Source organism: Tupaia chinensis, unplaced genomic scaffold, assembly GCF_000334495.1.
Source record: "Tupaia chinensis unplaced genomic scaffold, TupChi_1.0 Scaffold000217_1, whole genome shotgun sequence".
Classification (NCBI taxonomy): domain Eukaryota; kingdom Metazoa; phylum Chordata; class Mammalia; order Scandentia; family Tupaiidae; genus Tupaia; species Tupaia belangeri.
Window position 1 is genome coordinate 3366273 of NW_006159692.1, and position 25902 is coordinate 3392174.

The 25902-nt window shown below is 39.8% G+C and overlaps 1 protein-coding gene across 5 annotated transcripts in view; it reads left to right on the top strand.

The window, feature by feature from the left end:
* PCGF5 (polycomb group ring finger 5) overlaps positions 1-25494 on the top strand; it is an 84348-nt gene extending 58854 nt beyond the window's left edge. For 3 of the 5 annotated variants that reach the window (XM_006147632.3, XM_014587526.2, XM_006147633.3), the window contains 4 exons: positions 4598-4696; positions 6184-6273; positions 14482-14541; positions 22763-25494. In XM_006147632.3, the coding sequence (XP_006147694.1) occupies positions 4598-4696; positions 6184-6273; positions 14482-14541; positions 22763-22810 (297 nt within the window). In that variant the 3' untranslated portion in view covers positions 22811-25494. Of the gene's footprint in view, positions 1-4597; positions 4697-6183; positions 6274-13140; positions 13230-14481; positions 14542-22762 lie in introns of all 5 variants that reach the window. The other 2 variants (XR_003549284.1, XM_006147634.3) reach the window with 2 other exon arrangements.
* Positions 25495-25902: the final 408 nt, after the last annotated feature.

The window sequence follows — 25902 nt, forward strand, 5'->3', positions numbered from 1 at the left end:
TTCCCTGTCTGTTTCTGGCAAGCACACATGCCTCATGGCAGAAGCCTAAAAGAAAAACCTAAAAAAAGGAAGAAAGAAAATTATAATAACTGAAATGAAAAATTCACTGGCAGTAAGGCTCAACAACAGAATTGAGACAAAGAAAAAGAAATCACAAACTCAGAGTTAAGTGAATTGGGGTTATTCAGTCTGAGGAACAAAGAATATTGAATGAATAATAAAAAAGAATAGTTTCACAGAGACCTGTAAGATGTCATCAGTTGTACCAAAATACAAATAATGAAAGCTCTAAAAGGAGAGAGAGAGAGAAGGCACAGGAAATAATAGTGGCTAAAAACTGACTAACTTTGATGAAAGATATTAAGCTTCTAAGAAGCTCAATAAACTCCAGGTATGAGAGATTCAAAGAAACTCTTACCTAGACACATTGCAATCAAAATATTAAAAGACAGAGAGAGGGACCAGCAGTTAGCGTAATGGCTATGTCGCTGGACTCCCATGTAGTCAACCGCGGTTTGCTTCCCGGACCCGGTGGCTTAAAACTCACGCCAGACACGTGTGTGTGCGTGCCCAAGATCCCAAGAGGAGAATGGAGGAGAAGGGATTGCAGTGTGGCCATCCCCCCTGGGGGATGATTTCTCGCTTTCTGTCTCTCTCTGTCTGGCGAGCATACGCGCCCTATAGCAAAAACCTCTCCAAAAAAAAGAGAGGAGGGACCAGCAGATGGCATAATGACTATGTTGGTGGACTTCCACGTAGTTGACTATGGTTCAAGTCCCAGACCCAGTGGCTTAAATCTCATGCTGGGCGTATGTGTGTGTGTGCCCAAAATCCTGAGAGGAAAATGGAGAAGAGGGGACTGTGATGTGGCCATCTCCACCTCCCCCCATGCCCCCAGCTGAGGTGGGAATAATTTCTCACTTTCTGTCTCTCTATCTCTCTCTGTCTCTCTGAAGAGTACATGCACCCTATAGCAAAAATCTATTTAAAAAAAAAAAAGACAAAGGGAGATTCTTGAAAGCAGTAACATAGTGGTGACTCACTTTGTGCAAAGCGTCCTTGGTAAGATTAGTAGCTGATTTTTCATCAGAAGTGTGGAAAGTGGGGACTGACCAGCAGGCAGGTGGCCAATGAGACTTTTTTTTTAATAGACCATAGGTTAGTTTATTTTTAACACCCATCATGCCATGATTTCATAGTGAATATCTTCCAGTAGCTCAGGCTCCTTTCCATGGTTCTCACAAAGCGTGCTTCTCTGGGTAGAGCAGGCTGGCGCTTCAGTTGAAGCCAGGTCCCTCCCTCTCTTTGGCTTCATTCTTTTCCTGGTCATTTTCCTTCACACATTTTAGGAAGTTGTCTCTGCTCTTAGAATGCTTAATATACTCAGTATGCACATTAATTCTCTTGGCAAGAATCTTGCCCTTAACTTGTTTGTTCCCAGTGATGCCAACAGCATGCCGGGCAGCATCATAGACTTCCAGTTTTGCCATGGTAACATTTGTGGGGCATTCCTTTTGAACAGTACCCATTCCCTTGATGTCTACAATACCACCTTTCTTGTAGATTGGCATGTATGTTGCCAAAGGAACCACTCCATGTTTTCTAAGAGGCCTAGAGAACATATATTGGGTGTCCCTTTGTGTTCATTGTTTTGGTTAATTACAGGAAGATGGCGGTTCCAGCCAAAAGGGCAATGAGATTTTTTAAAAGCCCTGGTTTAGGGACTAGACATACCTAGCACTTGTCTCCTCAGAAAAGAGGGAACAAAACAAATAAATATGCTTTGCATGGAGCCAGAACACAGGAATCCACCAAGGAAATGATTGAGGTCTCATGATGCCTAAGACTTGAGACACTAGCATACAGAAATCAGCCACCTACCCAAGATCATCCTGAAACCAGGAGAAACTCCCCATTGTTAGGAAATGGTGAAAGTGAAAGACAACCCCCATTATCACTGTGCACAACTATAGTTCTGTCTGCTGGAGGACTCAGTGGTGGCCATGGGCCATGGGCCCTAGGCCCTAGGTAGTAGAGAATTCCTTTCAGTCCACTTGGCTGCGTAGTTCCAGGGAAAGAACTTGCACACAGTAACTTCCGGTCTCCAGGACCCAAGTTGCTAAAGAATGGCACTATTTTGAGAACAGAGCCTCAGATAGAGCAAAACCTGCCCTTAGGGCCAATAGCCAGCCCCATGTCCACATTCCTAAGACCACACCAGCATCCACCATATCTCTACCCACATGGGCAGTTGCAGATGCCTCAGCCAGACTGAGCAGTCAAGCCTGACCCCAGCCTGTTTAGGTCAGGACACTCCAGGATATTGACTGTCCTTCATAACAGGAAGGCACTCCCCAAGCCTGGGTGATCTGACGAGTATACACCCCAGAGACTCTGGGCTAGCAGTCCTAGTCCCTGTTGCTAGCAACCAACTGATCTACCTGCTCAGCAACCCCCTCACCAGGCAAAGTTGTGCCCTACTACCCCAAACACTCATAGTCTAGGTCACTGAGGCGCCCTCAGACACCACTAACTTTTATTAAAGCCAGGGAAATCACACAGAGACTAACCAACCATGCCTACCCATAACCCAAACCCAAACATCCTGCCTTGCATCCTCAGCAAGAAGTTTCCCTAAGAAAGCTCCATATGATCAGAAGAGGTGTGGAGCCAGCAGGTGGTGTAGTGGTTATGGTTCTGGACCACTGTTCAAAGTCTGGACCCAGTGCGTTGAAATTCATGCCAGGCATGTGTGCGTGCATGCCCCAAATCCTGAAAGAAGAATGGAGGAGAAGGGATTGCAATGTGGCCACTCCTAAGGGGTGATTTCTCACTGTCTTCCCCCGTCTCTCTCTCTGTCTCCAGCGAGTACACGTGCCCTATAGCAAAAATCTCTCTTAAAAAACAATAAAAACCAGAAGAGAGCTGTCCCACCAGATGATCAGATATCAGTGTAGGAACACAAGAAACAAAGAAGCTAGGAAACATGTTGCCTCCAAAGGAACACAGTAGTTATTCATAATAGACCCCATAAAAAAGCAGATCTCTAAAATGCCTGAAAATGAATTCAAAGTAGTGATCCTAAGGAAACTCAATGAGACATAAAAAATTATGTCAATTCAAAAATTTTTTTTCAAAATTCATTACCTTATTTTCTAAGTACTTACATATCAACTATTAATCTATACTGTAGATTTATTAATTTGTGGTCAAACTAATTTCAGAACAAACTTTTGCCTTCTTTTAAAAATGTTCCCTTAACTCTTCTTGACATCTCTATTATAATTACTAATTTCTGGAAGATTATTGAAGTCATTTCTAGAGGTTCTTAAATTTCTGTGCAGATGAAAATATACTTAAAAGGTCTTCCAGTACCCTTTTATTCTTCTCTTAGAGATTCATAAAAACATGCTAACATTTTTGGTAAGCTGTGTGGAGCAAGAAAATATACAGGAACTGTGAGATAGTGCCAGGAGCAGAAAAGATAGACTTGGACATTAATCCCTTTGTTTCCATGCTGTCTAGAAAGTCAGTCTTCCCATTCGAAAATGAGTAGAGTATGTTTTGCTTTAGATGTAACTTTTAACTTCTGTTCTCTTTTAATGCATATATTACCGTCTGAATTTTGACCAAGTAATCCTTTGTAGACTTGTTTCTGTTGGTCTTTGCCAGGAAATAGGTTTTACTATAAACATGTTTGCTGGAAAATTAACACCAAGTAGTTCTACTTCCAACTTAGCAAATTTAAGAATGCTAAGGTGTTCTAGATGTTGATCTCATTCACTATATAATACTTCGTATCTTTAAAAGGTTGAATTGCAGTTTTTGTTTTATTCAGGTAACTTAAGGTTGTGGCATGGAATCTCCTTGAACAGACTGACTTCTGTTTACCATGTCTCACACTTGGTTCTGCCGCGTTTTCAGTTTAGGTATCCACTGTAGATTGGTTTTCATATTTTAGTGATGTTCAAGCTTAAAAAATGAATTAGTGCTGTTGTCTGCATTTTGCAAAGGAAACACAACAGAATGACACAATCGCACCCACCAGAAACTGAGTGGGTGTGATTCTGCCCAACTCAGTGTCCTCCCCACTACACAGCTTTAGCTGCCAGGCACGTGACAGGCTAACTCGCCTCTCTGTAGAGCCTTAAGGTTCCCTGGAGTCCCATTTTAAATTACTGCTCTTTCTCAAATTAGTAATAGTTAAATTAGTTAGAAATAGTTAAAATTAGTAATAGTTATGAGACCATGTTTTTCCAGAATGTCCCTAATACTTTCAGAAGTGATATTATGTAATAAAATATGTATATGCTTTTTGTGGCCTTTCTTGTATTATTTTTAATAAGACTCACAATTTCTTTACTAAAATGTTTAGCAAAAGGTCTAGTTGCTGGAATTTTTTTCTAGTATATACAATAACACAATCTTGAAGAACATGATACAGTCCCTAAGGATTGGAAATATTTTTATTCATAAGTACTAAAGAACTGTAAATTGAAATTCTTACAATATATTTTGAAAATAGTAGAAATGGCACTCATGGTTTCATTAAAAAGAAATGTAGAGTATTTTAATTAGTAATCTTTATTTTCTTTAGGGTTTAATGAAGAAATTCATTCGATGTTCTACACGTGTAACTGTGGGAACTATTAAAAAATTTCTAAGTTTAAAACTAAAACTTCCAAGTTCTTATGAGGTAAGTAAAATAATATCTAACTTTGATCATTTTGGTAATTCTGATCTGACTAAGATTCTAACAAAGGAAATGAAAATAAACAGAATATATTCAACTTATTTTTTGTGGAAACTGATTATTTTTATGTTAAAAGTTAACTTCAAAAATATAATATTCTATGTACATAAAGTATATTTTATAATTTAACATGGTCAAGTAAAACCTGACACTAATTAATGCATTAAGTGTTTTGTGACTAGAGGGTAGTATTATTTTTTTTTTTGAGAGGTTTTTGCTATAGGGTGCATGCACTTGCCCGAAAGATAGAGAGACAGAAAGTGAGAAGTCACCCTCTGGGGGGATGGCCACACCACAATCCCTTCGCCTACATGCTCCTCTCTGGATTTTGGGCACACATGCACACACACCCAACATGAGTTTTAAGCTACCAGGTCTGGGACTTGAACAACAGTTGACTACATGGGAGTCTAGCAGCATAACCATTATGCCATCTGCTGCTCCTGAGCAACAACATTCTTTAGGATATGTCATTTTTTATCAGAGACATTTGAGATCCATTAGTAGCAATTTTTATAGACTCCTTCAGCATATAAAACATTGTTTTTATCAAAAAGGTTTTCATAAATGTTCCTATAGTTCCATGACAGGCAAAAGTAATATTATTTAACATTGGGTAAAACCAATATAACTTCTCTACATAAATTTACAAATTTATTTATTGAAGAAGTAAATTGCCCTGTTATTGATTATAGAATAACTAATAATGCATTCAGTGTTTAGAGAATGTTTATTGATCCTAGGGATACAACTATAACCTAGTGAGGAAACATGGCTGCCATTTCTCACCTGCCCAAACAATCGTCTTACAATTTTTCTTTTAATTTTTGCCAGAGGGTATGTGTGCTGCCCAAGGAGAGAGAGAGAGAGAGGGAAGGAAAGAGCGAGAAAGCCCCTCCGTGGATAGTCATGCTACAATCCCTTCTCCTCCATTTCTTCCTCCTTTGGGGATTTTGGACATACACATACATGTGCCCAGTGTGTCTTTCAAGCCAAGGGGCCTGACACTCAAATCATGCATTTGGTCATGTGGGATCTAGTTGCCTCAACCACCATGTTATTGGCTAGTCCTGTAGTCTTACAACTTTTATTAACTTCCTTTTTACCCTTTGGATTCTGCCAGTAAAATCTAGAAAACCGAAGAGTAGGACTAGTTTCCTACATAAACAAACATGGTGCTCTTCTAATCTCCCCCCCCTCCAAACAAAAAGGTGAAGAGAAAGTGCTGGGAACTAGCAGCTATTTTCGATACAATGAACACAGCAGGTGACATCTGAGCATTTAATAAAAAGTTAGTCTTCTTTTTAAGTAATTGATAATGCTTCTATTTTGTTATAACTTTTAATATTTTTTGAAATTTGGAAAAAGTGTAAAATGTTTTGAATTCAAAATTACTTTCATTAATAGATCTGTAACTCTTCTTTTTAAAGTTGGATGTGCTGTGCAATGGTGAAATTATGGGGAAGGATCACACTATGGAATTTATCTACATGACAAGATGGCGACTAAGAGGCGAAAACGTAAATGGCTTTTATATTTCCCTATGTGTACATTTAGTAATATTCCACTGTATTACTCAAATTTAGCAATACTACTAAGGAACAGTAAACACTAGTTTGAGAAGAAGAAGCTTGTTCCTCTTAGTATTTCTAACTCCTCTGAAAATTGGTTCCAAGCACAAGACCAAGGTTTATGTTAAATGTGGTTCTGTTGTACTTAAGATGAGTCAAAAACTCCATTCTATATATGTTCAGAACCGCTAACTTCAAGGCAGAAAAGATGACACATTATCTTTTAAAACCCAGTAAATTATGAAAACTAGCAACTACATGGAGTAGAGTCTGGGCAGACTAAGTTCTGCCCTGACTAGGGTAGTTAATGGCTGAAAAAGTATTTAGTTTGGGTTTGGTGAGGGAGCAGACAGGGTAGAATCTAGGTAACCTTTTTTCCAGGTACCCCCTTTATACTGAAAGCATAAAGTGAGACCTAAGGGTGAGTGAGTGTATGTGGTTTCTGATGTCAGAATTAGATTCTTGTGCCATGGGCTCTAGGCAACATCATTTCTAGGAGAAGTGATTGAAAATAGAAAACCCAAAAGAAGTATTTTGTATTTTGAACTGTATTTTTCATCAGAGTTCATTCTAGGTTCAAGCGTAACCAAGTTATAAGTAACATGGAGTATTAGGAAATGAGGCACCAGGGATCGCAAGGCCGATATATAGCAGTAAGGAATATGGCGGTCGTGCTCCCATTCTCTTCCTAATTGGAGTGGATAGATAAGGGTTAAGATTGATTAGAAGGCTGTATGGGATAACCGCCAAAGTTATCTTTCAGACACTAATCCTGTGGAGTATATGTCATAATTTTATAGTCTGTGTAATTCAGTCTCACTATTCTGTCAACTAGGTTTCATTACATTTCTCATGAAAAATGGTAAATTAATTATAAAAAAACCCACGAAATTTAGAAATTTAACCTCACACAGGATAGGGTAAGATTTGGGGCCATTTTTCGGAAGAACTGTCTTGATATGATATACTAAGAAAGGAAGCACCTAACTGCTTAAATCAGAATTTTTTTCCTGCAAGTTCTCCTTAAATAAAATCCTCCTGTTAGGCTGAATGCTCTAACAAGCAGCAGAAAGAGCTCAGGACCAGAGATTTAGAAGTACGTTCTAGTGCCATCCACCAACTAGTTGTGTGCCCTTGGAGAATTCATCAAACCTCTTTGAGGCTTACTTTTTTTAAAAATCTAAGTGTACTAGGTAAATTATTACTTAACTTCCTATGAGTTTATAGTTTCTCTCATGGTTGTACGTACATCAGCCCCTTTCATTCCTCACAACCAGAACGTTTCAAGAACCAGGCGCAGGTTGCAGTAAATTGTCTTTCCCGACACTGGAGAGTGGTTATTGTGGTATTACACAGAGTTCTTTATCAGATGCAGTTTTAGCGTTCTTCAGTAGGTTAGTGGGCATTCCAGTGTGTTTTGGAGTTTGAAATCGTCGTGAGGATGTGTTCGCCTTAAGGTTAGAGAGACAGACAGTGTCACCCGCTATAAGACCACTGTGAGTTCTCTCCTGTCCTTCACAGGAACCCCTCCCAGAGCTGCCCACACCGCCAGCTGTTTTCATGCGCAGTATGAAAGAGCTAATTCTTAGACATTTATTTATAGGCTTATCAGTGAAGTCAGTCTTACTGTAATTAATTTCTAAATTCCTGGGTTGTTGAAAGCATATTTTAAGAAAAGTTAAAAAGTGGTTCAGTGCCTTCAGATTCGCCATCCAGATGGAAATTAAGCCAACAAACAGGAAAACTACCACCTTTTACCTTTAGGGCAGCAGCAAATAACCTACCAGCCCATTTCATTGTTTCCGTGAGACACCCATATTTTCAGTGGTTCTCCTTTTCCAGACCTGTTTCCCCTCATTCTTCACACTGAATAGTTCCTCCATAGCCAGCTCCATTTTCCAGTTGCTCAGACCCAAATCCTGGTTAACCCTGATTACTTCCTTTTCCTATCATCCTGGTCTATCACAATAAGAATCCCGCGGTTTCCCCGCACACCTGCACTGGGCCGGAGTGGCCGCACCGCCCCAGCCATCTCCAGAGTCTCCCGCCTGGCCGCATGCTGCCCGCTCGCTCCGCCTGCTCACGTCACTCAGCACAGCAGCCAGGGATGCCCTTCCAGCGGCCAGCACACGCCAGCCTCTGCCTCGATGGCTCTGGTGGTGTTCACTATCACTTAGATAAAACCCCAAGTCCTGGGATGCTCCATGTGGCCCCACGGAGTATACCCCTGACCTCCCCCATTTACTCAGGCTCACAGCGCACTGACCTCCACCGCCTGCCCCTGATCGCCCACCCAACCACCGCTCCCTTTACCCCCACTGGAGTAACTGGGGTTTCTGTTACCTTTCTGAGAGATGCCTCTAACCTCCCTTAAAATTACAGTCCCCTCCAGTAGCATTCTCAGTCCATTTAAATGTCTTACTGTTCCCGTAGAATGTCATACCATCTGATCGACCTTTTATTTGTATTTCTACTGTTTGTCTCCCAAATAAAATGTAATCAGAGGACAGGAATTTTTGTTTCTTCATGGCTGAATTTTCAGCTGCTTGAACAGTACCAAGCACAGATTCGCAGTAAATACTTGTTCAATGAGTATTTACTGAAATACAATGAACATCGTGGCTTTTATTTTGAACTCTGTTATTTAATTTCTGTTAAGCAAAGTTTACATTTTTGCTCACATTACAATTAAGTGTGAATTATTATAATATTAATAGATGAATCCATGGGTCCAGCAGGTGTGTAATGATTACATCGCTGGACTCCCACGTAATTGACCGTGGTTTGAGTCCTGGACTCGGTGACTTGAAACACACTCCGGACATGTGTGCATGCGTGCCCAGAATCCCAAGAGGAGAATGGAGGAGAAGGGATTGTGGTGTGGCCATCCCCCTTGGGGGATGATTTTTTCACTTTGTCTTTTGTCTCTCTGGCAAGTGCACGTGCCCTATAGCAAAAATCTCTCTCAAAAAAAATAAAAAAATAAAAAGGTAGATGAATCCTGACAGTTGGAGTGACGTAGACAGGTGCATCCATAGCAACAGAACACACGTCTTGATTTAGCACCTGATAGCATGTCTGTTGCTGTCACATCCCTTCCCATCTCTTCTCCTCATGGCCAGCAAGGTGCCAGGATGTTGGGAATTGCCCCACAGGCCGCAGTGCTCACTGGCTCTCTCTTGGACTGGGGCTGCTTGTTTCCTAAACTAATGGTCACCCTGTGGCTCTTTGACTTGCTTCTAGTCCTTTTTTATATTAAACATTTTAATTCACCTGTAATTATTTACACACACACAGTAGGTTAGGGCTCTTAGTTTTTTTCTTTAACTTAGTGAATAGTTCATACTTAGCCTCATTGTTCTGCAATATTACCATTACCTGTGCATGTGAATGAATGTATCTAATATATGCATATACACAGATATAGATAGGCAGATTCTCTATATTAGGATAGGTAAATTGATTGATTGATTTTTCCTGGACATTCTGTTTTGCTCTTTTAAGCAGGCCTTATTCTATACCAGCATTACATATTTATATAGCTTTTATAAACATAGGATGATATAATATTTAAAATTATCTGTCCATTTTCTTTGGTATAAGTTGGAGTAAGCCCAAATTAACATGTATTATAAAGCAAACAGTTGAACCTTCTAGGTTGCTTTTTATGATGTGTATTATTTCTAAATCGGGTAGGCTTGCTTTCCCCTTTATTCTTCCAGCACTAGTAGGGATGTGACCGGCACTGAGTGACACTAACAGTTGACTTTGGCAGCATTTGGCATCACTGCAGCTTTCTCATTCTGCTCCATGCTGCAGTACATCTCTTCACGTGTTTTACTCTCTTCTGGGTCTTTGAGTAAACCTGTAGACTTCCTTCTTCTGCATATGGGTACCACTTTCCGCCCTGTGACGCTTTTGACTCAGAGAGGCTACTCCATCCTGTTCAGATACTCCTTCCCTTTGTCTTGGTTCTCACCTCTTAGGGAGACTCTCACAGAGAGTGAGGACCTCCTGTTCTCAAGCGTCGTGAGCACATTCCTGCACCACCAGCTTGGCGCCCCACTTGTAGCTTGGGGCAGCCCCTTCTGCTTCCATCTCTGTTTTCATGCCCTTCCTGAGCCCTCATGTCCATTATGATGTACTTTTGAAAACTTTAATCTTCAGGAATCTAAACAAACACCTGGTCAAACGCAGCTGGCTCTTAGAAACATTTCAGCTCATAACAAAATTGCCACCTCAGCATTCTTAATTAAGCTCAAGGTATTTGTATTTTGCTTATAGTGAGAGAAGATGTACTTAAAAAAACAGCATTCTTTTCTTTTCTTTTTTTTTTTTTTTTGAGACGTTTTTGCTATAGGTCATGTGTGCACTCCAGAAAGACAGAGACAGAAAGCGAGAAATCACCCCCCAGGGGGGATGGTCACGCCGCAGTCCCTTCTCCTCCATTCCCCTCTCGGGATCCTGGGCACACACGCACACGCGCCCGGCATGAATTTTAAGCCACCGGGTCCAGGAAGCGAACTGCGGTCGCCTACATGGGAGTCCAGCGACATAGCCATTACGCTAACTGCTGGTTCCCAAAAAGACAGTATTTCTTTTTTTTTTTTTTGAGAGGTTTTCGCTATAGGGCGGGTGCGCTCGCCAGACAGACAGAGAGAGACATAGAGACAGAAAGCGAGAAATCACCCCCCAGGGGGGATGGTCACGCCGCAGTCCCTTCTCCTCCATTCCCCTCTCGGGATCCTGGGCACACACGCACACGCGCCCGGCATGAATTTTAAGCCACCGGGTCCAGGAAGCGAACTGCGGTCGCCTACATGGGAGTCCAGCGACATAGCCATTACGCTAACTGCTGGTTCCCAAAAAGACAGTATTTCTTAAAACCTAATGCCAGTACAGATTATCTGAGGATCTTAGTAAACTGCAGATTCTGTCTCAGTAGGTCTGTGGTGAGACCAAGAGTCTCGTTCTGTAGCGTGCTGCCAGGATAGGCCCAGTGCACCTAATCTTTGCCTCATCCTTGCAGTCCTGGGTTCTAGGAGATCTGATCTGTGACCACTGTTCTGCCCTGCAGCTTCTACACCTGTGCCCTGAGGGTGTGGACTGCAGAAGCAGATCTGAGTTTGGAAGGACTCCACCACCTAATCCAATTATTGATCTGATATTTGTTGGGTCCTCTGTATAATATTTATGCCAGCGGTCATCACATTTTTTTGAAATATAAATGGACTCATATGTATGGTTCTGCATCATCTTTTTCTCAATTGAGAATGCCCTATTGAGACTCAAACTTTGAAATAAATCTTTTCAAAACTTTGATGATATTCCATTTGTACTACCACAGCATAATTCAATTAATATATTCCTTTTGTGAGCATTTAAATTTTTCTGCAGTTGTTTTACATTACAAGTCATGCTATATTCTAGTACATATTTTTTGTACATGTACAAATATGTTCATTGACTAGATTCCTGCGAGTGGATTTACAACAGGGTATGCATGTTTTAAATTTTGACAGATAACGGCCATGCACTGCTAAGACATGGTGCTGCAGGGCATGCACTGCTAAGACATGGGGCTCCACAGCTGGGACCACAGGGGAAATGGGTTCAGTTCCCAGTCCAACCCGAGATGGTGTGGTGGTGTATACATGTGACCTCAGAAACTCAGGGCAGGCCGAGGCAGGAGGATCACAACCTTGAGGCTGGCCTGTCATCATAGCAAGGCTCTCTTTTTCAGAGCAGGATGAGGTGGTATGAGCCTGTGGGCCCAGCTGGATGACTGAGGCCAGAGGACCACACATGGCCAAACACTGTCTTAAAAATTTAAAGTTCTAATACAAATTGTCCTCTGGGGAAGTTTTTAGCAATGTATACCAATAATGTATGAGGGTGCCCCTTTCTGGACTGGCACATTATCAGTTGTATATTTCTTCTTGTGAACAAACTTTCTGTATTTTCTTTTCTTTTCTTTTTATTTTTTTGAGAGGTTTTCCTATAGGGTGTGTGCGCTCACCAGAAAGAGAAAGACAAAGTGGGAAGCCACCCCCCAGGGGGGATGGCCACGCTGCAATCCCTTCTCCTCCATTCTCCTCAGGATCTTGGGCACACACACACACGTGCCTGGCATGAGTTTAAGCCACCAGTTCCGGGACTCAAACCACGGTCGACTACTTGGGAGTCCAGCAACATAGTCATTACGCTAACTGCCAGTCCCTACTTTCTTATTTTCATCATCATGTTTGTCTTTTTCATCTTGACTTCTTTCTCTGCATTCTGAACTCAAATCCTTTGTTGTATATGTAGCTGCTATTTCCTCCTGTGTGTCCTGCTTCCTAGTTTTGCCTCAGTTTTTTGATCCTTAAAATTTGAGTAACAATCGGACCAGCAGTTAGCATAATGGCTATGTCCATGGACTCCCATGTAGTTGACCACGGTTCAAGTCCTGAACCCAGTGGCTTAAACTCATGCCAGGCACGTGTGTGTGCATGTCCAAGATCTCAAGAGGAGAATGGAGGAGAAGGGATTGCGGCATGGCCATCCTTCCTGAAGGGGGATTTCTCGCTTTCGGTCTCTGTCTGTCTCTGTCTTCCTGGCGAGCGCATGCACCCTATAGCAAAAGAAAAAAAAAAAAAAACTCCAAAAAAATTGAGTAACAATATCTTGAAAAAGTTTAGTAATACTTAAGAACTGTTACATACTGAAGTATAAAGTGGGTAGCAGAGCGCTTGACATAATAGGTGTTCGTTATTTTGTTCTTCACTGATGCACGCGAACTTCCCTGTGATTATAACCCTCTACTCCTTCCCCTAGTTTGGTCCCTGAGACCTTATTGGCAGTATCTCTCTGTTCACCTCAGCCCTCATCATGGACTCACGTTCTTCCCGCTCGACTCTTCTTGGGTAGGTTGAGAACCCTCACTCATTACAGCCTCCTTTCCCAGACATCCTGGTTAGTGTCAGCTCTTCAGCCACTCCAGCGGTCTGTCACCACAGCAGGCTCCTCTTCCTTTGCTTTGAAAGGCTACAAATGGATTTTTTTAAATTTGCCTGAGGGCACATGTGCTCACCAGCCGAGAGAAGGTGAGAAAGCACCCCCATGGGGGATGGCCACACACAGTCCCTTCTCCTCCATTCTTCCTTTCAGAATTTTGGGCAAGGATGCACACACCCAGGTGTTGTTTATAAGCCCCTGGGCCTGAGACTCAAACCACGTGGGATCCAGCTGCCTTAACCACCACACCATTGGCTGGCCCAATAGATTTGCTTAAATCATTGCTTACTTAAATAATCTTTTAAAGCATATCTTTTAAAGATCTGCTCTAGGATATTAAAATGATCCTAATTAATTTGTACCTCACTTTTTACTTTTTTGAATTTATATATATATAATGTTATAGCACCATTTCAACTACAGTCTTTTTAATAAGTGTTTAGCATAATATTAAAAATCAAGATTTGGGAAAGGTTTTTAAAATATAAGTGGCTAAACTGTTAAAAGGTAGTGGGTTTCCAGGCGAATCTACTCAGCCGTTTTAAACTATGTTCAATCGTGGATTTTCTCACATCTCGTGTGTAGAGTGACTGCTGCTGGGCCATCGCTGCGGAGACTGTGAATGTGGACAGCTTGCAGAGTCAAGAAGCTCACAGTGTAATGCTATCAGGATAGAGGGAGAGACTAAATGTCTAACCTAGCAACTTAACCTAATACAAAACAGAAAATGAGTCCTTTACAGGTTAGGCCAAGTTCCGCTCCTCTCGGAGCTCAGATCCCCTTGAACATGATTACTTTCAGGGGTGGCTGATGAGAGCTGGGAGAGACTGATGGCAGAAAACACGAGGTGCCCTTGGTGTGCTGCAGAGGTGAGGATGTTCCCAGGAAGTAGTATTCAAAAAGAATATGGAGAGGGTAGGCCCCCACTTTGGTATTTATGGAATATTAGAACTCATATCTAGACACTAAAATGACTTCAAGCTTACTTTTACCAATTACATTATTAAAATCTGTTTTTTTCAAAGACAACTACCATATTATTAGAAAGTTTATTTAAAATTAATCGTGTTGACGCTTATGTTTGACTATTTTAAATGATCAGTTTTAAATATGTGTCCAGTTGTGGATGCCTCTTATCTGATGAGTTCATCTCCTCCGCAGTTTCGGTGTCTGAACTGCTCAGCTTCGCAAGTCTGCCCTCAGGATGGCGCTTTGTATCAGGTAAGAGGCACTCACGACTGTACATATGGCCACAGCGAGGCCCTGGCGGGTCACGCTCAGCCCAGACCAACTGCCTAAGACATGGAATTCGTAAAGTTAGGAGTTATCTGAGTTTAAGAAACAGAAATTTCATCTTTTCAACTTAATATACCTAAAGTTTCCCATTATTTTAGGGCTGCTGAATTATTTTATTTTACTAATCTAAAAATAAGATGATAAACATTAAGACCATTATTTGTGAGTCAGGAGTGTTTAAGAGCTTCAGCCATTGAGAAATCTCTGGTCCATATTGAATTGGGATGTTACCTTCTTTATTTAAGTGTTTTCTTTGAATGAATCATTCATCTACAAATGAAAGATGAAATGGCACTAAATAACAACAGCTAAGTCTAATTGTGAGATTCCTTGCTAGACCCTGCCCCCTAAGTACTTGGGTTAACTCTCTTAATGATGACATGATAGTGAACTAATTTAATAATGTGCTGAGAAACTTACATGTGTGGGGAAAGTCTCTCATAAAAATACATTTTAAAATTTTGGAAGACCAAGTATTTAGTATAGGAAGGGTTATTGTTGAATACAGAGATTATCCGTGATCAGCCTTAACATCATGGATTAATTATATATATAGCATTTGTTTTTTGTTGTTACTTTTTTTTATTGCCAGAGGGCATGTGCACTCACCAGAGAGAGAGAGAAACAGCATCCCCTAGTGAGAAATGGTCACACAACCATCCTTTTAATTCCTCCTTTCCATCAGAATTGTGGGGCATGCATGCACATGAGGGCATCTTGCTTTTCAAGCCACTAGAGTCTGGATTTGAACTGCAGTCAGTCATGTGGTATCTGGCTCCCTTAACCCCTGTGCTGTAGGACCAGCCTCATGGCATTTCGTAAAAACATTCATTGTTCTAGTACCAGCAGTTGGCGTAATGGCTATGTCTCTGGACTCCCATGTAGTCGACTGCAGTTCGAGTCTCAGACCCAGTGGCTTAAACTCACACCAGGCATGTGTGCGTGCATGTCCAAGATTCCAAGAGAAGAATGGAGGAGAAGGGATTGCGATGTGGCCATCCCCCTTGGGGGATGATTTCTCGCTTTCTGTCTCTCTGTCTGTCTCTGTCTTTCTGGCGAGCACATGCACCCTATAGCAAAAACCTCTTCCCCCCCCAAAAAAAAAAAAAAATGAAATAAAGAAAAGTATTCATTGTTCTTTTATCACAGTATTTCAGGTAGTCTTTTAGCCTATTTCTCTGGAGCCCAGAAAGGGAATTATAATTAATAACAGACTTAACTAGTAAACCTGACTCTAGAGTTTCACATTGGGTTTGTGAAATGTATGTGTGTTAAGTATTGAAAGAACCACTAACCAAATCATTAATCAAATATTCTTAATTAGCAGTTATTTTAGGATGCTCCTCAATCCTTTGTCAATGCTCTGATATGGGAATCCCCATGCTTCATTAAGAAATATGCTTTTTGGTTCACACAGTTTAAGTCCTAGTTTTATAGCAATGGAGTAATCAAATTTAACACTGTAAGGCTAAGAGAAAATCATATAGGGAGAAACAAATCCTCCTCCTCTTCACATTACCCAGAGAAAGGTGGGGGGGAGGCACGAATAAATAATTTACTCGAGCTGGTGAGATTTGTACGTATCTGAAGCGCATCAGTGTTTGAACGGCTTTTAGCTTCCTGTTTGGCTTTGGGATTGTGAACTGTAGTGATACGCCTTGTCTGCAGCTACTGCCCATACACAGCTTCTTGCTTTTACTCTTGGTGTTGATGTATGTTTCCTTAGAAATGATATTCTTAAACCCTGATCTAAAGTTTTAGAGAACACTGGAATAAGAGAAAATGTCAAATGTATACAAATTTCCTTTTCTTTCTTCAACACTGCATTATAGTCCTTTAAGATCATTGAACTTGTAGTATATAGGATACATCTTTAGAAAAGTCAGTTTAAAAAATATCTAGGAGCGGGAACCAGCAGTTAGCATAATGGCTATGTCGCTGGACTCCCATGTAGTCGACCGCGGTTCGTGTCCCAGACCCGGTGGCTTAAAACTCATGCCGGGCGCGTGTGCGTGCGTGCCCAAGATCCCGAGAGGAGAATGGAGGAGAAGGGATTGCGGCGTGACCATCCCCCCTGGGGGGTGATTTCTCGCTTTCTGTCTCTATGTCTCTCTCTGTCTGTCTGGCGAGCGCACGCGCCCTAGAGTGAAAATCTCTCTCAAAAAAAAAAAATATCTAGGAGGGCCAGCTGATGGTGTGGCCAGGGTGACTAGATCCCACATGGCCAACTCCGCAGTTCAAGTCCCTGACCTGGTGGCTTGAAATGCATGCCGGGCGTGTTTGCATTAAGTCAAAAATCCCAAAAGAAGGCATTGTGGCTTGTCCATCCCCCAAGGGGGGTGCTTTCTCACTTTTTCTCTCTGCCCTCCCAATCCCATGAGCACACCCACCCTCTGGCAAAATTAAAAACAAAAACGAAAAAAATATGACTTTTTCATTATAAGAATATGTAGATAGGTTTATATTATTTAGGAATAATGCAGAGGAATTTATCCAAGAAGAAAGAAAAGTTTATCCAAGAAGAAAGAAAACTTAAACCATCAATTCATGAAAGGCATAAAAAATTATTAAAGAATTAACTTCCTCAAAGGATTCCTAAATGATTTTATGTTCTCTCAATTTTAAAGGAGTAGATTATTTCTTTGCAATATATATTGTTTTAAATAGTTGAAAAAGAATTATTTCCATTTCATTTCACAAAAATAACATAACCATGCTAGCAAAAACTGACAGAAAGCTAGTCTCAAACTTCATTTTGAATATAAATACAAAGATGATAAAAAATACAGCAGATGTGTAAAATGATATACTGAAAGACTAGCAAACCAAGATCTAATAGTATTTTTATTTAAAATACAAGAATGGGGGGCCAGGGAACCAGCAGTTAGCATAATGGCTATGTCGCTGGACTCCCACGTAGTCAACCGCAGTTCGCGTCCCGGACCTGGTGGCTTAAAACTCACACCGGGCACATGTGCGTGCATACCCAAGATCCCAAGAGGAGAATGGAGGAGAAGGGATTGCGGCGTGACCATCCCCGCTGGGGGGGTGATTTCTCGCTTTCTGTCTCTATGTCTCTCTCTGTCTGTCTGGTGAGCACACGCACCCTATAGCGAAAACCTCTCCAAAAAAAAAAAAAAAAGAATGGGCCTACAGTTAGCGTCATGGCTATGTCACTGGACTCCCACGTAGTCGACCGCAGTTCGAGTCTTGAACCCGGTGGCTTAAACTCACGCCGGGCACGTGTGCGTGCGTGGCCAAGATCCCAAGAGGAGAATGGAGGAGAAGGGATTGCGGTGTGGCCATCCCCCCTGGGTGGTGATTTCTCGCTTTCTGTCTCTCTGTCTCTCTCTGTCTGTCTGGCGAGCGCACGCATCCTGTAGCAAAAACCTCTCCAAAAACAATACAAGAATGGCTTAATTTGGTTAGGGGGGATTGAGAGGATTGATTTTATATATTTTATATATATTTTATATATATATAATATATATAAAACCTATATATTATTTATATATATGTGTCATATTTTATACACACAAAGTAAAAATAAAATTGTCCACAGATGCTGAAAAAGCATTGATAAAATTCAGTTTAAGTCCTAATTTTTCCTACCAAAGCAACAAAAATATTTAAATAATTAAATGACTAGAGGATATAGAAACATAGAAAATGGTTATAAATATCGGATATTTATATCAGATATAAATATCAGTGGGAAGAGGGTGGGTAAAGGAGGAAAATCTGAGGAAAGACATTAAGGAGAAAAATAGAGAGGCAAAGCATTTATGGGACAAAGAAATGGGTTATTATCTATTGAAGATAATGTGTATAGTGTTCTCAACTGGTCTGGTGAGAAGTGTATACTTGTTGGAATATTCACTTTGTAAGCTAAGTGGCATATGTGATTGAATGTACAAAAGAAATTAAAATTTGAAAAAAAAAATATATACATATAAAAGTAATGTTCTTTATCTTGATTCACCAGTTAAGATTCTACCACATTTTCTCCTTCTCTTCCCCATCCTATTGTCTTCTCCTATAAGCCCTTTATAGGTAGGCAGGTAGGTAGGCAGAGTTTTTGTGGAACCATTTGAGAGTAAATCAGGATAATTGACCACTAAACATTTCAGCATTTATAGCAACAAAGACCTTCTCATATATTTCCAAAACTCCATTTCATACACAAGAAATTTTACAAGTATATTAATTATAGAGATATCCATTCTCCTGTAATTAAATTATGAACTTATTCATAATTCCAAATACACATTTACCAGATTTTTGTTTAATTCAACAAAGTCATCATTCTAAAGTCCGTCAGGAAATAAAATCAGATGTTTTTGGTCACCCATATTTTTCAAACAAGTAATGAGGGGGGCATATGCACTACCATGTACTAAAATGTGTTTTAAATCGAAAGATTAAAATAGGGCAGTAACATGAACAGAGACATGTGTAAAAGGGATAGCTCAGGGCCCAGCACACTGGTGCAGGGCTTGGTGCACTGCTCTACCATGCCGGAGCCACATGACAGACCAGGGAACAGAGCCCAGGCTGACTGGAAACACAGGGGCCATGTGCCTCTGTGATCCTGGCCGGCCAGAGGGCATGGGGTGTATTGTGGTGTAAGACCTCGCCAGGGATACCAGCGTGTGCCTGTCTGTCTGTCTCGCTCTTCTTCGTGAAAGAAATTGAAAAAATCAACTTACAAAGGATAGCTCAGTAATCGACTCTAGTATGTACCAATCTATACAGAGAGCATTTCAAATGAATGGGGAAAAGCAATTTGTTTAACAACATCTGTGGTGCACTTAGTATGCACTGACTGCTCTTTAGGCCTGCGGTATGCGGAAGTAAAAATGAGCACAAAAGCTTTCTCTCATGGCACTCACACTGTAGTGACAGTAATAGGTGGAAAATAAGTACATGTTGCAGTGTTACAAGAAAAATTAAAGTAGATAAACAGTACTTTTGATAAGGTAGCCAAGGGAAAGCCTCTTTGAGGTGGCAAGTTTTGATGGAAAGGAAGCAGGCAGGTAGCCCTGTAGCTTTCTGGTCTAGAGCACTGCAGGCAGAGGGGACTCTGTGCAAAGACTCTGCTATGTGATTGGGTGTGGCCATTTGCGAATCTCAAGGCCAGTAGGGCTGGAGCAGAGACAGCACAGGCTCCTCCCGTCCTGGGAATAGTGCCCTCCCGAGGTAGAGGCTGCGGGACCTGCAGGGCTTGTGTTAGGTTCATTCTGCTGAGACTGCTGTGGTAAGGAGAGGGACTTGATTCATACCTCACGTTACACACTGTTGTACACTTCTAATGCTTAAAAGTGGTAAATATGTTAAATAATCCCGCAAAAGACTAAGAAAATACAGTTGAATACCAAATTAATCTCATAGTGGGAGTGACTTTTCACATTATACCTGCTTAAAAAAAATTGAGTTGACTATCAATATTGAAAAGTATTTGGCAGAAATCTCATAACTAAGGAAACAGTTACAATATTAGAGAAAGGATTAATGTCCTTAATCCATTAAAGAATCCTTCCAAATCTATAAGAAAATGCCTAACTTTAGAAGAATAAACAGAGGGAACGATCAACCAATTTACAAAAGAAGCAAACACTATTGACTAATAAGCATATAAAATGATTAACTTATTTACAAGAAATGAAAAATTTTTATACTTATTAAATTACCAAATTAAGAGGGAGAAAATAATCGTAGTCATTACTGATGAGGCTGTCAGTAGTAGGCATTCATATTTCTTTCAGAAATGTAAAAACAGAACAACTTTCCTGAAGACCAGTGTAACACTATTGGAAAGCTTTTAAAATATGTACACCGTTTGAACCTGCACTTCCACTCCTGTGAACCTACGCTGAGAGGAAAGAAAGAGATCAGTGGGTCAAGATTAATTTACAGTAGAAAAATAAATAAATAAATAAATAAACTCAAATGCATAGTAACACGAAACTGACGGGCAACTTGTGGTCCATTTCTGTAACAGCATAATATGCGGCTATCGTAAATGACCTTGTGTAGATCTTGTCAGCCTTTTGGCTAAGATCAAGTGTAAAAAAAAAATCATCATGTGGGAATGTACTAAATGGTAGAGAAGTATGTTTATAAGATTTTCAAATACACAGAAATTGGCAGTGGACAAAATTATTTACCAGACAGGATGTTTAGCATGATTTCAGATTTTTCTTTAATGATTTCTAGTTTATATATATTCGGTGTACATCTTTATGGAGTGTGGTATAGTTATTCACATACCTACATTATATACTGATCAAGTCAGGATACTCTCATACTCATCGTCAACACTGACCATTACATTATGCATGCTTTTGTTTTAACTACCAGAGGGTACCTTTGCTTACCAGAGAGAGACAGAGAAATGAAAGCACCCTCCAGTGGAGGTGGGGTGACACAGTCATGCCATAATCTCTTTTCCTCCATTTCTCTATTATGTTGGGATTTGGAGTATATGTGTACACACACCCATCATATTTTTCAAGCCTCCAGGGCCAGGACTCCAACGATGGTCAGCCATGTGGAATTCAGATGCCTTAACCACTAGGCTACAGGGTCAGCCATGGGATGTGCATTTGATAGTAGTTTTACTAGTGTTTTTTATTTTTAGATGTATTGAGTTGGCATATTTTTTGCTCTGCTGTGCTACACAGTTATTTCAGTTTTGAAAAATTGTAGATAAAAAGATTAGAAAGATATATACCAAAATTGTTATGGTAGTTACCTTTGGGTGTTAGGGTTTAAATATTTTTTCTTTTTTTCTTCTTGGTGCTTTTCTGTTCTTTCCAAATTTACAATAAACAAGTTATTTTTATAATAAAAATAAATAATTTATTATTTCATGAATACAAATACACCAACAATAGTTTTATCACTTTCTAAAAGTATCCCATTTGAAATGTGTACATTGGAAGTATCCTTTATATTTATTACGCAATGAGATCTAAAGACTGGAAGCTCTGTGAAATGAGGGTTCATTCAGTGAAATCACCGAACACTGAGAGACGATATGCCCTATTTCATTGTAGTAAGTGGGTGCCATTTTACTTCAAGCAAACCAACACAGAAATTGAACGTAAAAGCATGTTTTAGCAGTTTTCAGTGTTGACACATTTTAGTGAAGTTGTTAAACTTCATATGGTTGTAGAACAAACATGGCCACGTGGAGGAGAAAACTCTTCTTTCTAGCACTGTGAGGGGGCTGAGTGTGTGACATCTTTTTTATAGACAGCAACTCAATGGACATCATGAGCCATTCACTCCCATTATGTAATAGCCAAAGCAGGAGCGTAGTAGGGTCAGTTGACTATTGGAAGGCAGTAACCTCAGTATTTCATGTAGCAACTAGCTACTTTTTTAAACATTTTTTTTTCTTTTTTTGGAGAGGTTTTTGCTATAGGGCATGTGCGCTCGCCAGAAAGACAGAGAGATAGAAAGCGAGAAATCACCCCTCAGGGGGGATGGCCACGCCGCAATCCCTTCTCCTCCATTCTCCTCTCAGGATCTTGGGCACGCACGCACACAAGCCTGGCATGAGTTTAAACCACCGGGTCCAGGACTAGAACCATGGTCGACTACGTGGGAGTCCAGCAACATAGCCATTACGCTAACTGCTGGTCCCCCTTTAAACACTATTTTTAAAGGACCATTAAAATTTTTGAATGTTAAAAAGAAAAAGTGTCAAACTTGTAAAAATAAATAGTGACTTGTGAAGACTACTCTAATTGCACAGATTCACAGCAGGAGATCTCTTGTTAACTTGTGACTCCAAAAGTTCCTACCAGCAGCAACTCCCTTGGGATCCAGCCTTGCCCAACCCCGCAGGGTACTGGTTGAATGCCTGGAGGCAGGACAGAATGGCTATCAGTCTTCTGCTGGTCCTGCCCTCCCAGAGTGCTGGTCACATATTGATGTCTGCAGGTCTTTGAACTTGACTTCATTTGCATTGAAAATTTGGTCTAGAAAAGTAATAGCTATCAAAATAAATAGAGTTGTAATGGTAACTTAAACTCAACTGTTGTAATCACTGGTACTAGAAAAACATTTTTTAATTGATACATAAACAATATTGTTTTCATATAAATAGTCTTACTCATTATCTCTTTTTTTTTTATAGTCATACCCTATGGTATTGCAGTATCGACCAAGAATTGATTTCGGTTAGACCAAGGGGCCTGAATCTCACTGAGATGCATCCTGCACTATTTGTTTACTCGTCGACAGATTGCACAATGAATGGTGTGTGGACTAGAGGGACACAACCAGATTTTCAGCATGCAATTAAGGCCATTGTCTTTCTCTGAACTGTTAGTTGCATTCATGTTTCTGATAGGAGCAAACCAAGTGCCATTCTGCTGCTGAACTATCTGCGTAGGGATCTGTGCTGTCTCACAGCGTGCAAGGCATGGTGGGGTCAGTCAGGTGTGCAACCATGGTTCAGCCTCCGGAATATTTGCTTGCCTGTTCCAAGACTGTTTTCATGTTTAATTACACTAGGAAATGGCTCAATCTCTGTGGTGTTGCAGTTTTCACATACTTACTGTTTTATTCTTGTTTAAATAGAGTACTGTACAAGAAGCTAATTATTCTATCTTGCAATTCTTTTGTATGGAAATATATTTAGAAAAGTGGTCTTTGAGCCACTGTCCAGTTCTTGGTAAGCTTTTTGTGTAAAGATTAGTTCATTCTTGAGTGTGCAAGTCCTTTTGCAAAAACTTCCAATTATTCTTTAACCTTAGAGCACAGTGTAACTGTAGACTTTCTAAGCATCTGTCTGTGTAGTCTACCAATTGCACAAGGAAGGCATGTTCGCCCTCCAGATGGAAATGTTTGTGACTTCTTGGACAACTGAAGTTAGATTCACAACCATTCAAAATGTTGGCAGCTGATCACATTTACTTCTAATAAAATTAATGTGTGAGTAGGGTGAATCTTCTTTCATAATGCCTTATGACAAGCAGGTGCTGCTTCATGAAACTTCATTGTATAGCCTGTTCTATGGATGTATCATTACACTGTTGCTGTCATTTAATGAGTGCATTGTTTCTCTTTTTAAGTTGGCCTTAGATGTGTGTCACTGTGGCATGCAGAGGGTTATGATGATTTTAAGTATTAAGATTTTTAGAGCAGATAACTTTGCTATTTTATGGAATTAAGAAGTCTCAAACAGTTGTAGGTTAAAACTGTTAGTTATCTATCATATTTCCCAACCATATGCGTAAGAGAGGATAAATATAGTACAGTAAGTAAATGTGCTAACCAGAATTAATAGTCTGAGGGTATTTTATTTTAAATTCTATAGTAATCCAAGGAAATGGGATTACCATCTTCTACGTAAATTCATTACGGTCAGATAGTAATAATAATCATTATTGAGAATGTCCTTGATTTTGCAGTTTTGTTAAGTCTTCCATTCATTTGGGGTTAGTCTGTACATCAAAGAAAATCTTGTTACCTTAAGTTAATGATCAACTTTATTTTAAACTTTTTCAGATTTCCAGCTGTTTGCAAAAACCTCTTTGGAAAATGTTTAATTAATTGCTTTAAAACAAATTAGTCTTTGAAACTTACGGAAAAAATCTTCAAATTGGGAAGAATATTAGTTTTAGAACTCTGACATGAGCACGATCTGTGTGTTACTACACAGTTTTCATGCTGTACACATGAAAGACAGGCTGAGTCTTCCAGTAAAACGTACCACAATGAATGCCTTCCGACTTCCAGAATTCGCCTTAGAAATAAAACATTGTACAACTCGAAGAAACATACAAACCAAAATCCAAACTGGATGCATTTCTTAATGCAAAAGACTAAAACTTCATACATACTTTTTCTTTCTTTTTTAAGTCAAAAAGTTCATATTAAAGTTTTTTGTAATTCTGACTTTTCTGAAAAAGATTGTGGCAATACTCTCTTCACTTCATTTTGTTAAGGTGTTGGAAGGGCTCAGAAGCAGAATTTCAAAGGCAGATTTTCATTCATTCTTTAAATGGTTGGAAAAGATAATAACATTCAAGCAAAAACTGAATTTACTTTCTGGCTACAGAAATAATTTTGCTATTCTGTGTAACCGATTCCCAAATATCTTTGAGACATTTTTTAATTGCTATAAATTTGTCACATCTAGGTCAGTGATTAGTTTTACATATGGAAGTTATTTTTAATTAACTCAAAATGAACTGAGTGTGTTTTAAAAACCACAAATAAGACTTGGACGTTTGGGTTCCTCAGCCAACACGTGTGGCCATAACTGGATTTAATACACGAGATCTCTTGAAAGTCGGCCTGTTGCCTGATTGTATGGAATTTCACTATTTCCAGGGAAATGCAGAGCAGGCAGTTATGGAATTGAGAAGAGTTTTATGTAAAATTCTTTATTTAATGTTAATATATTAACATTTTTATTGTCATGGAATGGAATATGTGCAACAACACAGAGAATCTGCATAAAGGGCATCAGTTGTCACTCGGGCAAAAGCACACGCCTTTTGTTGGTCTCAAGTGAAACAGTATTGCTGTGAGAGCCACAGACTTCTCCCAACCCCTCTGGTATGTTCTCAACTATGATTTCCCAAGTATGGGACTTCTTCATGCCTAGTAATACACTAAATCCCTAATTATTCCCCAAATCAGTTGTAAACTTTGCAAGAAACCAGGTATAGAAAAAAGGTACAGGCAACTTTTGTGGTTAGCTTTATAAATTTAGGGTGCTAATAAACTCTTTATATAAATCACCTCTAGGAATAGTCATCATCTGAATCTGTAAAATCAGAGACTAAATAAACCTAAGCTAAGTTTTTCTTTATCTGTCATTTCTTAAGCAATAAAACTGAAAGAACTTTACTTCCATAAAAGATTTACTATCTGTTTCATCTGCCTTGGAAATCAGGTATAGAAGGATCAAGGAGCCTCGTGTGTCAAGGATGGCTGTGGTTTAGGAACCTTACTGTAATGAAGAAATCCCATCAGTAACAGAGAAATCAAAATACGGTCTTTTCTCTAGATTAATAAGACATTTTTAAGAAGTATGAAAAAATATGCTCAACAGCACAGTGATGAGGTAATAATATTCAGGCTTGGGTATGAATAATTTGGGTAGTGACTTCTAATTACTTTTAGGAAAGTAGATTTGTTTCCTTACCCATTGAACATACTAATATGCTACATTTAACACGTGTAAAATTTGTAAGTTTGAGTTTGCTCACTTCATTATACACTCAAATGTAATCTAAATTTAAACTGATTCTTTAGGGAAAG